A 14,360-nucleotide genomic window follows, 5' to 3' on the forward strand; every position below is an offset into this window, starting at 1 on the left:
CGGCTTCTAACAGTGTTAAGGTATTAAGGTGTTGGGCTATGTGCTGAGTTGTGTTCAACTTCAGAGAAATACAAAGGGCCATTTTACTGAATTATTACATTGTCTTGGATTTTAAACAACCTGACCCTTGACTGCTGTCCCAAGCCAGGAACTGCCACTCATCATATCACTGAAGTGAATTGTAATGGTGTCACATTTGGGTGACTTAAAACAAAATATTTCCTGTAGATAATTTAGGTAATACTGATAGATGATAACGGTATCAATACCTCACCACGTAATATTTAGGACTAAGTGACAATTCAATAGAAACTCTTTAGTAGAGCGAATAATAGATCTGACCGCCATCAAATATTATTGGATCTTATATTCCAAGTTTATCTTATTTCTCTCGTACCCTAATATGTTTAACATATCTCCCCATCTTGAAATTAAGGTTCATTGAGCTAATTAATCTTCTTGTTCAGGGGTGTAAAACTCAAATGTTCCAAAGGGCCAACTTTATTTGTATGAAGGTAGTGGCGGATCAGACCAATATTGTTTTATAAAAGAGATATCCTTAAAGATGAATGTAATAAGATCCAGATATTCCAGTTATAAGGGGCTGGATTCGCTTTCGTCCACACGTCGTCGTAAAAACTGTGGACTTTCATGGCAGAAAAACTGGAGTGAAAGGGCCACATATTCCTCGCCCTTCAGGGGGCTAGCAGGAACCTGGCGTAAAATTAGCAGCTTTTGCTGCAGATACGGGCCCCTGCACTTCCGGGTCGGAGGCCACACATGCGCATGGCAGCGGACTCGGACCGCGGAGCTGGACATTAAAAATAGAGCCCCGATTGGACGCGCGCCCAACCCTGACCGCCCGCCCAAACATTGCCCGGCCGCATATATGCCCCCCCGCCTTCCAATCGTCCCGCCCCCGACTAATCTCATCAGCCAGTCGGGAGCGGAGAATGGCGGAGCGGGCCTCCAGCAATGGCCACAGGTAGGTGATATGTACTCTCCGAGAAGCTGCTTTTCGGGGCCCGCAGAATTGGGGAACCGGCGCTGGTCAGGATGCCATGCAGGGAATGGATTCTCCGCCCCGGCGCCGACCGCGATTTCGGCATCGGGGTGTGGAGAATCCAGCCTAAGAACTTTACAACGCTGAGTATGTGCATTAGAATAGCAAATAAAATTAACAAAATATTTAATTATCCAAGAAAGAATGGATGATAAATGTAACATATTAACTATTAAGTTGAGCTTCTCGTAGTTTGCCTGTGTACTTCCCATATATATATCCACATGGCATATTTCAGAAGTGTCTATTAATTTTGTATTCTTTGGCAATACATACTGTTTGCAAACTTATTAAGCATAAAGCTTTCCACTTGCTTCGGTAGAACCTAGTTCATATTTTTGCTGGAGCACAAACCATGAAAGTCCTTCTCCACTAAGTCTTGCCTAGTTTCTACAATTTATAGGCTTTTAAAGCCTGTGAACTGTACCTTAGCAAGAAATCGGGGCTTTCTCAGGAAGTTTAAAAAGAAATGGAAGAGTCACCGGGGAAAATATCAGTGCTGATTTGCTGAGGCTGTTGATGTTTCCATTATTGTTGCCTTGCTTTACTAATGTTTTCTTGTCATCCTTACTACCATGTTTTACTACAGTACCATGCTTTAGGCCTCTTGTATCACATTCGGAAGACTGACCGCTTAGCTGTTACAAAGATGGTAAATAAATTCACAAAGTCTGGTCTGAAATCCCCTTTTGCCTATTGCATGCTGATCCGGATTGCAAGTAAACTCCTGGAGGAAGCAGAGGGAGGGTAAGCTACTCCCTTTTTTTTGTATTCCTCCTTCACATCCCCAACTATGTTGCCTAATGAGTTAAATTGACCATTTGGGAGTAGGAATTCAATATTCTCACGAACTATTCAAAATATTAAGTTGTGCAATTAGATTTGTATCTGACTATTCAGATCTAACCATGCAATCAGGCTGTCGCCTGTTTTCATGTCTAACCAAGAGTACGGGGATCTGGAAAAACTTTGGGCGCAAGATTCTTGCTATCAAAGATTTTCGTAAAAGAGTACACATGAACATGAAGTGATTTTTTATTTGGGGCTACTTCCTCACTAAAATAGTAAATATATTAGAATTGTAGAATAGTTTAAAGCACAGAAGGAGGCCATTCGGTCCATCATCTGTGCAGGCTCACAGCAAGAACAATTCACCGAGTGCCCTTCCCCAACTTTCCCCAAAGACCTGCAAATCTTTCCTCTTCAGATAATGGTCCAATTATGTTTTGAAAGCCATGATCGAATCTGCCTCCACCACATTGTTAGGCAGTGCATTCCAGACCCTAACCACTCACTGCATTAAAAAATAATTTCCTCACAGTGCCATTTCTTTTCAACACGTTTTTCCCTTTGACTTAGATTCTAATAGAAACATTGTTTTGTTCCTTTTCGCCCTTCCCTCTGCTTTTGGAATGCTGTCCAGTGTCTGGCAAGAAGCTATTGCATAAGGAGACAGAGTTCTCCTTATATTTTCTAGGGTGGAGTACGTCTCAGCCTGGTACCATTTCTTTTCTGGCAAGGTTGAGATTAGAAAACTGCAAACAATCCATTATTCCATAGTGCATCCGGAGAAATTACCCTTTAATGGTATCTCACGAGAAATGAAAGAAGCCATGAGAGGCTGAGATTTAAGCTGAGTTCTTAAACTCGTATGTGGTCATTTGTCAGCTTTTCTGTTGTGAGCCTTTCCTACCAGGAGTGCTTATCAGAAATTCAGATATATGCTGAGCATGGCTTTCCAACCATAATGACTGGAAGCTATGATGCATTTTCCCCTAAATTTTTGACACAAGCTCAGTGGTTAAGATACCCATTGGAAATGAAAGTCAGAAAATTACCGTTAACAATAGTGTTTGAAGACTGTCAGTATGCTACAGAGCCAACATTTTGTAAGATGTCTCGGTGTAATTTGCTTAATAAACCTGCAAAATATTGTCACAATAAAAAGACGTAAATTGTCAATTTGGTAATGCGCTTTTGACTAATGATGCTTGCTGTGACTCTCCAAAAGCAATTTAAATCTTGAGTAAAGCTCTGCCCACAAGTCACTATATATGTAAAGTGAAAACGATTACAGAGTACTAATCTCATCTCTGGACTTAGATGATGATTATAACCTGCCCGAGCCTTGTCCTCATCGGTCAAAGTTATCTTATAGAACATAGAACGATACAGCGCAGTACAGGCCCTCTCCTCTGTTAGTTTATAACAGTCTATTCACTTCCAGGATCCAAATTTCCTGGCATCTGTTCGTACTGACCCTGGAATCTGTTCGTACTGACCCTGGAAACCTCTAACCTAACAGGCAGGACAGCCCCTTGTTTGATTTCATTGAAGGCTGCTTACGCAATAAACATGAAATGGTTGTCTATGAAGCAGCATCAGCCATTGTCCATCTACCTAACTGCACAGCTAGGGAGCTGGCACCAGCTGTCTCAGGTAAGTACTTTTTAAACTGATAGCAGATATATGTAACTTCCAATATTAAATGCAAGGTTAATATAAAGGTATTGCACAAAATAGCCCCTTACAGAAGCCTGATTCATTGCCATAAACTCCTGAAGAGCTGTAAAGAAAATCTATGAGAGATATGTTTGAAAATTGTGGTGGGTTCATTGTGTAAATGCATGGCATAGTATTCAAACATATACAAGATTAATCAATGTTAACTGGGGCAGCAGTGGGGATTCTGCGATGGTTTCATTTTATTCCGTGGGCTAAGGATAGGGGAAAATGTCATCAGGAACGTCAGCTGAACGTTACCCAGTCAAGATATGTGTACCCATGTAGCAGTGACCTCACGACAGAAAAGGAAGGAATTGGCCATCTTTGCCATTCTTCATTATGATCCTTGTGCAAAGCTGCAACTTTAGAGAAAGAACTGGATCTGACTTAGTTTTGATATCTCTCAATGATTGAGTGTTAAGCCAGTGTTAACTTTTGAAGTTCACGCGAAGAATGGCCTAGGATCTGGAGGGCTGTTGGCACACACACAACTGTACCCCAGACTTCACTCGAGGTGGGCATTAAAGCTTTGGTATTGCTTGAACTCAGTCTTTGAATTATTGGCATGTCACCTGTGGACCAATGGATAATAGTTGAATAACATTAGATAATGATACAGCATACTTGCTCAGTTGCATTTGGAGTGGGAGGAATCTAAGTTTTCTGGCTTTGGAAATGTTTCCAGTGATGAATTGCCTGCTTCAAGAAAGTTCTGTATATGACAATATATTATTCTTTAGAACGGCAGGGTAGTTAGCTCAAATGTTATTTTCTTGTACGCATGTTTAGTTTTAAATTGATCATCTGAATTTTGGCATATTATTTCTTACAATATAGCAAAGTTGAGTGAACTTTTTTATTCTACTTTTAAACAGTGCTCCAACTTTTCTGCAGTTCCTCCAAACCAGCCCTGAGATTTGCTGCTGTTAGAACCCTCAACAAAGTAAGTTTTATAATTTGTTGCTTTTCCAATATATAAATACTGTTTCTGAATTTTAAAAGTGCAATAGATTATTGAACTAATCTTTATATAAAGTCTTTGGGCTTTTTGATATAACTGTCGTTGTTTGATTAAATATTTTATCCTCTTCTTTTTAATCTGCCTGGAAGACCCAGTGCCATATTTAAGTCGCCGAGCCAAGCCACTGAGAAACCCACATAGGTAGAGTTTTGCTTTGCCTGAAAGGATTGCACAGTCTCTCCTCAAAAGGATGCGCCCTACTTAAGTACCAAAATCTCAGGTCTTAAGTTGGAAGAGCGAACGGGAATCCCAACAGTGCGCACTGTGTTGCTATATCTTAATTAGTTATAATGGACAATTTGCCAATAGAGTAGTCATGAATTATCGTCTATTTGACCACCTAGGACTTTGCCTACCCATTGTGGCATTAGCCTATAGGGTTGTTTAGAGTTCTCTAGAAAGCATTTCCGCCTCCTGTGAAAGGCCTACCACACAAGGTTTCATGCGTGCACTAGACACACTTGTTTTATCAACAATGCTGTGCAATACTGAAGACCTATGGGATGTGGGCATTGCTGGCTAGGCATTCATAGCTCACCCCTAATTGTCCTTGAGATGGTGGTGGTGAGCTGCCTTCTTGAACTGCTGTGGTCCATGTGGCATAGGTTACTGAATTACTGAGGATTTTGCAAGTGGTTGACTTGGTTCTGAACTTCCATTGCCAAATGTGTCATCTTGAAGCCACCTTGACTCCATTAGAGCCCCTAGTAGGGCAGCACAGTAGCATAGTGGTTAGCACTGTTGCTTCCTAGCTCCAAGGTCCCAGGTTTGATTCCCGGCTTGGGTCACTGTTCGGAGTCTGCGCGTTCTCCCCGTGTCTGCGTGGGTTTCCTCCGGGTGCTCCGGTTTCCTCCCAGAAGTCCCGAAAGATGTGCTGATGGTAATTTGGACATTCTGAATTCTCCCTCTGTGTACCCGAACAGGCGCCGGAGTCTGGCAACTAGGAGCTTTTCACAGTAACTTCATTGCAGTGTTAATGTAAGCCTACTGGTGACAGTAAAGATTATTATTATTACATATTCTTGTGAAATACTGGGTTTAGTAGAGCCGAACAGCCAGTAAATAAATTGATTGAAACATGACCCTCTATGTTCTGAGTATCTGATCTGAGCCTTTGAGTAGCATCGCATTAAAGCTATGAATGTCCCTGCAAGAAAAGATGGATAATTGTCCTAAGGCTTCCATACCTACAAGTGATCCATTGCAGAGCAGAATTGAAAAGGCCAAGGAGCCATGAAGTGCACCCATGGGAGCAAGGAAGAAAGAGTTTTTTTTAAAGTTTTTTTTCCAATTAAGGAGCAATTTAGCGTGGCAATCCACAAACCGTGCACATCTTTGGGTTGTGGGGGTGAGACCCACGCAGACACTGGGAGAGTGCAAACTCCACACGGACAGTGATCCGGGGCCGGGATCAAACCTGGGTTCTCGGCGCCATGAGGCAGCAGTACTAATGACTCCGCCACCGTGCCGCCCAGGGAGAAAGAATTTTGTTTAAAAAATACCCCACTATATTGCAATGTTATATTCTTGTTTCTTAAAGTATTATTTTTGAATAATGGCTTTGTGTTTCTTTATGGAAACTTATGTTAAGTCTTGGATTCTTTGTTTTTGTTGCCCGGAAGGTTGCAATGAAGCACCCGTCTGCTGTGACTGCCTGTAACCTGGACCTAGAAAACCTGATCACAGACTCGAACCGCAGCATCGCCACACTCGCCATCACGACGCTGCTGAAAACCGGCAGCGAGAGTAGTGTGGATCGGCTCATGAAACAGATCTCAACTTTCGTGTCTGAAATATCTGATGAATTTAAGGTGAAACTCTTTAGAAAATCCTATCCTCAGACAACAGTTTCAAAATGATGAACAAATTTTATTTGTTTCATTTTTATTTTCCAGAAACTCTTCAACTTTCATTTTTTTATTTTTTAAAAAAATATTTTATTGAAAATTTTTGGTCAACCAACACAGTACATTGTGCATCCTTTACACAATATTATAACAACACAAATAACAATGACCTATTTTATAAACAAAACAAACAAAAAAAAAAAAAGAATAAATAAGAAATAACAAAAATGAAAACTAACCCTAATTGGCAACTGCCTTATCACAAGTAACACTCTCCAAAAATATAATTTAACAGTCCAATATATAATTATCTGTAGCAACGACCTATACATATTATACAGTATATATTAACAACCCTGAGAGTCCTTCTGGCTCCTCCTCCTCCCCCCCCCCCCACCCCCCGATCCTGGGCTGCTGCTGCTGCCTTCATTTTTCCATTCCATCTATCTTTCTGCGAGGTATTCGACGAACGGTTGCCACCGCCTGGTGAACCCTTGAGCCGACCCCCTTAGAACGAACTTAATCCGCTCTAGCTTTATAAACCCTGCCATGTCATTTATCCAGGTCTCCACCCCCGGGGGCTTGGCTTCTTTCCACATTAACAATATCCTGCGCCGGGCTACTAGGGACGCAAAGGCCAAAACATCGGCCTCTCTCGCCTCCTGCACTCTCGGCTCTTGTGCAACCCCAAATATAGCCAACCCCCAGCTTGGTTCGACCCGGACTCCTACTACTTTTGAAAGCACCTTTGTCACCCCCATCCAAAACCCCTGTAGTGCCGGGCATGACCAAAACATATGGGTATGATTCGCTGGGCTTCTCGAGCACCTCGCACACCTATCCTCCACCCCAAAAAATTTACTGAGCCGTGCTCCAGTCATATGTGCCCTGTGTAATACCTTAAACTGAACAGGCTTAGCCTGGCACACGAGGACGACGAGTTTACCCTGCTTAGGGCATCTGCCCACAGCCCCTCCTCGATCTCCTCCCCCAGCTCTTCTATCCGCATTATTTCTGGCATCCCCTCCGCCGGGTCTGCCACGTATAGTAGCAAATCGTCCGCGTACAAAGATACCCGGTGTTCTTCTCCTCCTCTAAGTACTCCCCTCCACTTCTTGGAACCCCTCAACGCTATCGCCAGGGGCTCAATCGCCAGTGCAAACAATAATGGGGACAGAGGGCATCCCTGCCTTGTCCCTCTATGGAGCCGAAAATATGCAGATCCCCGTCCATTCGTGACCACGCTCGCCATCGGGGCCCTATACAACAGCTGCACCCATCTAACATACCCCTCTCCAAAACCAAATCTCCTCAACACCTCCCACAAATAATCCCACTCCACTCTATCAAATGCTTTCTCGGCATCCATCGCCACTACTATCTCCGTTTCCCCCTCTGGTGTGGCCATCATCATTACCCCTAACAGCCTCCATATATTCGTGTTCAGCTGTCTCCCCTTCACAAACCCAGTTTGGTCCTCGTGGACCACCCCGGGACACATTCCTCTATTCTCATTGCCATTACCTTGGCCAGGATCTTGGCATCTACATTTAGGAGGGAAATCGATCTATAGGACCCGCATTGTAGCGGGTCCTTTTCCTTCTTTAAGAGAAGCGATATCGTTGCTTCAGACATAGTCGGGGGCAGTTGTCCCCTTTCCTTTGCCTCATTAAAGGTCCTCGTCAATACCGGGGCGAGCAAGTCCACATATTTTCTATAGAATTCGACTGGGAATCCATCCGGTCCCGGGGCCTTTCCTGCCTGCATGCTCCTAATTCCTTTCACCACTTCTTCTACCTCGATCTGTGCTCCCAGTCCCACCCTTTCCTGCTCTTCCACCTTGGGAAATTCCAGCCGATCCAAAAAGCCCATCATTCTCTCCCTCCCATCCGGGGGTTGCGCTTCATATAATTTTTTATAAAATGTCTTGAACACTCCATTCACTCTCTCCGCTCCCCGCTCCATCTCTCCTTCCTCATCCCTCACTCCCCCTATTTCCCTCGCTGCTCCCCTTTTCCTCAATTGGTGTGCCAGCAACCTGCTCGCCTTCTCCCCATATTCGTACTGTACACCCTGTGCCTTCCTCCATTGTGCCTCTGCAGTGCCCGTAGTCAGCAAGTCAAATTCTACATGTAGCCTTTGCCTTTCCCTGTACAGTCCCTCCTCCGGTGCTTCCGCATATTGTCTGTCTACCCTCAAAAGTTCTTGCAGCAACCGCTCCCGTTCCTTACTCTCCTGCTTCCCTTTATGTGCCCTTATTGATATCAGCTCCCCTCTAACCACCGCCTTCAACGCCTCCCAGACCACACCCACCTGGACCTCCCCATTATCATTGAGTTCCAAGTACTTTTCAATGCACCCCCTCACCCTTAGACACACTCCCTCATCTGCCATTAGTCCCATGTCCATTCTCCAGGGTGGGCGCCCTCCTGTTTCCTCCCCTATCTCCAAGTCTACCCAGTGTGGAGCGTGATCCGAAATGGCTATAGCCGTATACTCCGTTCCCCTCACCTTCGGGATCAACGCCCTTCCCAGCACAAAAAAGTCTATTCGCGAGTAGACTTTATGGACATAGGAGAAAAACGAGAACTCCTTACTCCTAGGTCTGCTAAATCTCCACGGGTCTACACCTCCCATCTGCTCCATAAAATCTTTAAGTACCTTGGCTGCTGCCGGCCTCCTTCCAGTCCTGGACTTCGACCTATCCAGCCCTGGTTCCAACACCGTATTAAAATCTCCCCCCATTATCAGCTTTCCCATCTCTAGGTCCGGAATGCGTCCTAGCATCCGCCTCATAAAATTGGCATCATCCCAGTTCGGGGCAAAACCACCGTCTCCCCCTGTAGTTTGCCACTCACCATCACGTATCTGCCCCTGTTATCCGCCACTATAGTCTTTGCCTCGAACATTACCCGCTTCCCCACTAATATAGCCACCCCCCTGTTTTTCGCATCTAGCCCCGAATGGAACACCTGCCCCACCCATCCTTTGCGTAGCCTAACCTGGTCTATCAGTTTCAGGTGCGTTTCCTGTAACATAACCACATCTGCCTTAAGTTTCTTAAGGTGTGCGAGTACCCGTGCCCTCTTTATCGGCCCGTTCAGCCCTCTCACTTTCCACGTGATCAGCCGGGTTGGGGGGCTTCCTACCCCCCCCCTTGTCGATTAGCCATCCCCTTTTTCCAGCTCCTCACCCGGTTCCCACGCAGCTGTATCTCCCCCAGGCGGTGCCCCCCCCGCCCATCCCCTCCCATACCAGCTCCCCCCTCTCCCCAGCAGCAGCAACCCAGTAATTCCCCCCTCCCACCCCCCCCCCCCCCGCTAGATCCCCCGCTAGCGTAATTACTCCCCCCATGTTGCTCCCAGAAGTCAGCAAACTCTGGCCGACCTCGGCTTCCCCCCGTGACCTCGGCTCGCACCGTGCGACGCCCCCTCCTTCCTGCTTCTCTATTCCCGCCATGATTATCATAGCGCGGGAACCAAGCCCGCGCTTCTCCCTTGGCCCCGCCCCCAATGGCCAACGCCCCATCTCCTCCACCTCCCCTCCTCCCCCCATCACCACCTGTGGTAGAGAGAAAAGTTACCACATCGCAGGATTAGTACATAAAACTCCTCTTTTCCCCCCTTTTTAACCCCCCTCTTCGCCCCACCACTTTGTTCAAACGTTCTTTTTAATAACCCGCTCATTCCAGTTTTTCTTCCACAATAAAAGTCCACGCTTCATCCGCCGTCTCAAAGTAGTGGTGCCTCCCTCGCTATGTGACCCACAGTCTTGCCGGTTGCAGCATTCCGAATTTTATCTTCTTTTTATGAAGCACCGCCTTGGCCCGATTAAAGCTCGCCCTCCTTCTCGCCACCTCCGCACTCCAGTCTTGATAAACGCGGATCACCGCGTTCTCCCATTTACTGCTCCGAGTTTTCTTTGCCCATCTAAGGACCATTTCTCTATCCTTAAAACGGAGGAATCTCACCACTATGGCTCTGGGAATTTCTCCTGCTCTCGGTCCTCGCGCCATCATTCGGTATGCTCCCTCCACCTCCAACGGACCCGCCGGGGCCTCCGCTCCCATTAACGAGTGCAGCATCGTGCTCACATATGCCCCGACGTCCGCTCCCTCCGCACCTTCAGGAAGACCAAGAATCCTCAGGTTGTTCCTCCTTGCGTTGTTCTCCAGTGCCTCCAACCTTTCCACACATCGTTTCTGATGTGCCTCATGCGTCTCCGTCTTCACCACCAGGCCCTGTATGTCGTCCTCATTCTCGGTTGCCTTTGCCTTCATGACCCGAAGCTCCCGCTCCTGGGTCTTTTGTTCCTCCTTTAGCCCTTCGATTGCCTGTAGTATCGGGGCCGACAGCTCTTTCTTCATTTCCTTTTTGAGCTCTTCCACACAGCATTTCAAGAACTCTTGTTGTTCAGGGCCCCATGTTAAACTACCACCTTCCGACGCCATCTTGGTTTTTGCTTGCCTTCCTTGCCGCTGTTCTAAAGGATCCACTGCAATCCGGCCACTTTCTCCTTTTTTCATCCGTATCCAGGGGGGATTCCCTTCTGGTTTACCGCACAGTGTTTTTAGCCGTCAAAATTGCCGTTGGGGCTCCTATCAAGAGCCCAAAAGTCCGTTTCACCGGGACCTGCCGAAATGTGCGACTCAGCTGGTCATCGCCGCACCCGCTTCAACTTTCATTTTAAAGAATATAGTATTTTCCAATGAAAACTTTGGAGGAAATCGTTGTCCTTGAATTGTACTGTGGAATATTGATATATATGACTATTAGGCACATTTGTCTGAGGTTCCTGCCTTTGTTACTGTAGGCAGAGATGCTCATCTGTTTCTTTAAATAGGTTAACAACACCACTGATTTAAGAAACCAATTTCAGTGTGGGATACAGCCTAACTACTTCATTTAATCTGTGATACTTTGACATATAAATGTTTAACGGTGGTCTGCTAATGGACAGAAACAAAGAAAGAAAAGTATTCTCTTGTCAGAGCTATGACCCACATCATGATTTGCATTTGTTCTTAAGAGGTTAGGTGAACATCAAGATCAAGGTATTGCCCTTAGTGACCAAAAAGGATAGGAGGGGTTATTGGGTTACGGGGACAGGGTGGAAGGGAGGGCTTAAGTGTGTCGGTGCAGACTCGATGGGCCGAATGGCCTCCTGTACTGTATGTTCTATTCTGTTCTATTCTTGAATAGAGAAATATTTGTGAAATAGAGTACTGATCACAATTATGTTTATATAATTGCTGTTTAGGTGGTTGTGGTGGAAGCAATCAGTGCACTTTGCCATAAATATCCTCGCAAACACAGTGTTATGATGAATTTCCTTTCCAACATGCTGAGGGATGAGGTGAGCTTTAATCCTGGCATTGTATATTATTCCCCCCTCTCTCTCTCTCTGTCTCTCTGTCTCTCTCTCTCTCTCTTCAGACACCATGCCCTAACAGGGTGTTGGCAACCTTGGCTTCCATGAAATTATTGCTGGTGTACATATTTGTGCATAATTTGGCAAATACCTGTGATGTATTGGACTGGAAATTATAAAATTTGATACTGCTAAAAGATCAAATGCACTAACAGAATTTTCTGTGTTATTGGTAAATGAAACTATGTTTTGCCCATTACATTGTACATTTGTCTGCCTAGGGTGGGTTTGAGTACAAACGAGCCATCGTTGATTGCATAATTAATATAATCGAGGAGAATCCAGAAAGTAAAGAAACTGGTCTGGCCCATTTGTGTGAGTTTATTGAAGACTGTGAGCACACTGTTCTGGCCACCCGTATACTCCACCTGTTGGGCAGAGAAGCACCCAAGACCCCAGTTCCTTCCAAGTACATTCGGTTTATATTCAACAGAGTGGTGTTGGAAAATGAAGCAGTGAGAGCTGGTATGTGTGACCTAATGCAAAGTAATATTTCAAACTGCCTGTTCAGTTTTTTTGCTGCTTCGATTTGTGTCAAGAGATGAGAACATTCATATCTTCTTTTTCTTGTGTTTTTTCTGATAACTAGGCCATATTTTGTGTTTTGTCGTCCTCTCCCCACTATAATTTCCACGTTCCACATTTAATAACTATGTAACCTAAAAGTTAGTGCCACTTCAGAGAGATAGGAATTAGAGAGCACACGTCTCTGTCCATCCCTTGCTCAAGAGGATCGAGTGCAGAAAATAAAATCCAAAAGAATGGAGAGGATGAGTAAAAACTTTTTGACCCTTTAATCCTGCACTCACTGTGCAGCTGGATGCACCGTAAATGCTGCTCAACTGATTCAGCTGTCTGAAGCAGATGGTCGATACCACACAAAGTTTTCTGAAGCTTTGCTATGAATCCTGAATATAATCCAGGGTACAGGTGTCCTTGATGAACTATTGATTGGGGAGCATTGCGTTTCAGTCATAGAAGGTTGTGGCACGGACAAGGTCATCTGACCCATCGAATCCATATCATCTCTCTGTGAGAGTAACTTGCCCAACCTCACTTGCTTGTCTTTCCCTATAGCCCTGCAAATCCTTTCTCCTGAGATAATTATTGAATTCCCATTTGAAAGCCACGATTGAATCTGCCTCCAGCACACTGACAAAGATAGTGCATGATCCTAACCCCTTGTTGGGTATAAAGGATTTTCCTGGTTATAAGGAAAAGTTACCTCTGCCAACAAATTGGCAAATGTTACTTCCAAAAGGATGTGTAAAAGAAAATAAAGATATTAAGTTTACAGCATATCATAGCTGTGATAATACCTACCATTTAAATTGCACCTCAGTATTTAGAAGATGTAATCATACAAAAACTTACACTTACATAGTGTTTTTCATGACCACAGAGCATCTCAAAGGTCTTTACAGCCAATTAAGTACTTTCGAAGTGTAGCGAATGTAACGTAGGAAATCATGGAGAAGATGCAATGGACAGCGCTTTACAAAAGCCATAGCAAATCATCCTTGGATATATTTCAATAAGACTGGGAGGGGCTTTTCACAATAACTTCATTGCAGTGTTAAATGGAAGCCTACTTGTGACAAAGGTTATTATTATAAGTGTTTCATTATTTGATGTTGTGCATGATCTTTTAACCAGCTTGTTATTGCATTTTCTGTCTGCAGCTGCTGTCAGCGCATTAGCTAAATTTGGAGCCCAAAATGAGGAGCTGCTTCCAAGTGTCTTGGTTCTTTTACAGAGGTGAGAATCACATTATCCACCTGTCGTTGGCTTTACCTTGTTTCAAAACTTAGCTGATCAGCAGAGAATAGAGCTGAAATAAAAGCAGAACATGCTGGAAATACTCAGGTGCTGTGGCAGCAGCTGTGGCAGCATCTGTGGAGAGAGACACAGTTAACGTTTCAGGTCTGTAACCTTGCACAGAAGCTGGCAATTCTGATGAGAGATCTGACCTAAAAGCATTAACTCTGCTTCTGTACAGATACTGGCAGACCTGCTGAGTATTTTCCACATTTTATGTTTTTATTTCAGATTTCCAGCATCCGCAGTATATTGCTTTTGTATTAGAAAGAGCTCATTTTTGACATTCAAAGTCCTAGAGCATCATGATACTCTGGGATGAGCTATGGAATGGGGTGAAAGGTGGAGATTTATTTATTTTCTCTTTATCACTCAACATGTTGGTTTCATGATGCACCAAGCAAGGGTCAGGTGCAAAAATGGGTTGGCAGGGCACGAGAGAGGGACTTCCGTGATCAAAATTATTTTCTTCCATTGTTATTCTTAGAAGCCTACCCATTCTGGAGAATCGGGGGGAAAGATTTGTTTCAGGATAGTCGTCCAAATATCCCCTCAAAAGATGTTGGGTCAGAGAAACCAGAGAAAATAATTGGGTTATAAGTGTCTACTCAGAACCTCATTTCTTCAGGAAGGTTGGGACTCAGAATGAATTTTCTCGATGTTGCAAATGACAATT

General features: G+C 44.6%; 1 protein-coding gene across 1 annotated transcript in view; it reads left to right on the forward strand.

Annotated features, from left to right (window-relative positions):
• copg2 (COPI coat complex subunit gamma 2) overlaps positions 1-14,360 on the forward strand; it is an 83,711-nt gene that overhangs the window by 49,661 nt on the left and 19,690 nt on the right. Inside the window, exons 9-15 of the mRNA XM_072471122.1 lie at positions 1,653-1,810; positions 3,369-3,502; positions 4,444-4,511; positions 6,212-6,400; positions 11,696-11,791; positions 12,088-12,331; positions 13,549-13,624. Of these exons, the coding sequence (XP_072327223.1) occupies positions 1,653-1,810; positions 3,369-3,502; positions 4,444-4,511; positions 6,212-6,400; positions 11,696-11,791; positions 12,088-12,331; positions 13,549-13,624 (965 nt within the window). The remainder of the gene's footprint in view (positions 1-1,652; positions 1,811-3,368; positions 3,503-4,443; positions 4,512-6,211; positions 6,401-11,695; positions 11,792-12,087; positions 12,332-13,548; positions 13,625-14,360) is intronic.

The sequence above is a fragment of the Scyliorhinus torazame genome, chromosome 13 (assembly GCF_047496885.1).
Source record: "Scyliorhinus torazame isolate Kashiwa2021f chromosome 13, sScyTor2.1, whole genome shotgun sequence".
In the NCBI taxonomy this organism is placed as follows: Eukaryota; Metazoa; Chordata; class Chondrichthyes; order Carcharhiniformes; family Scyliorhinidae; genus Scyliorhinus; species Scyliorhinus torazame.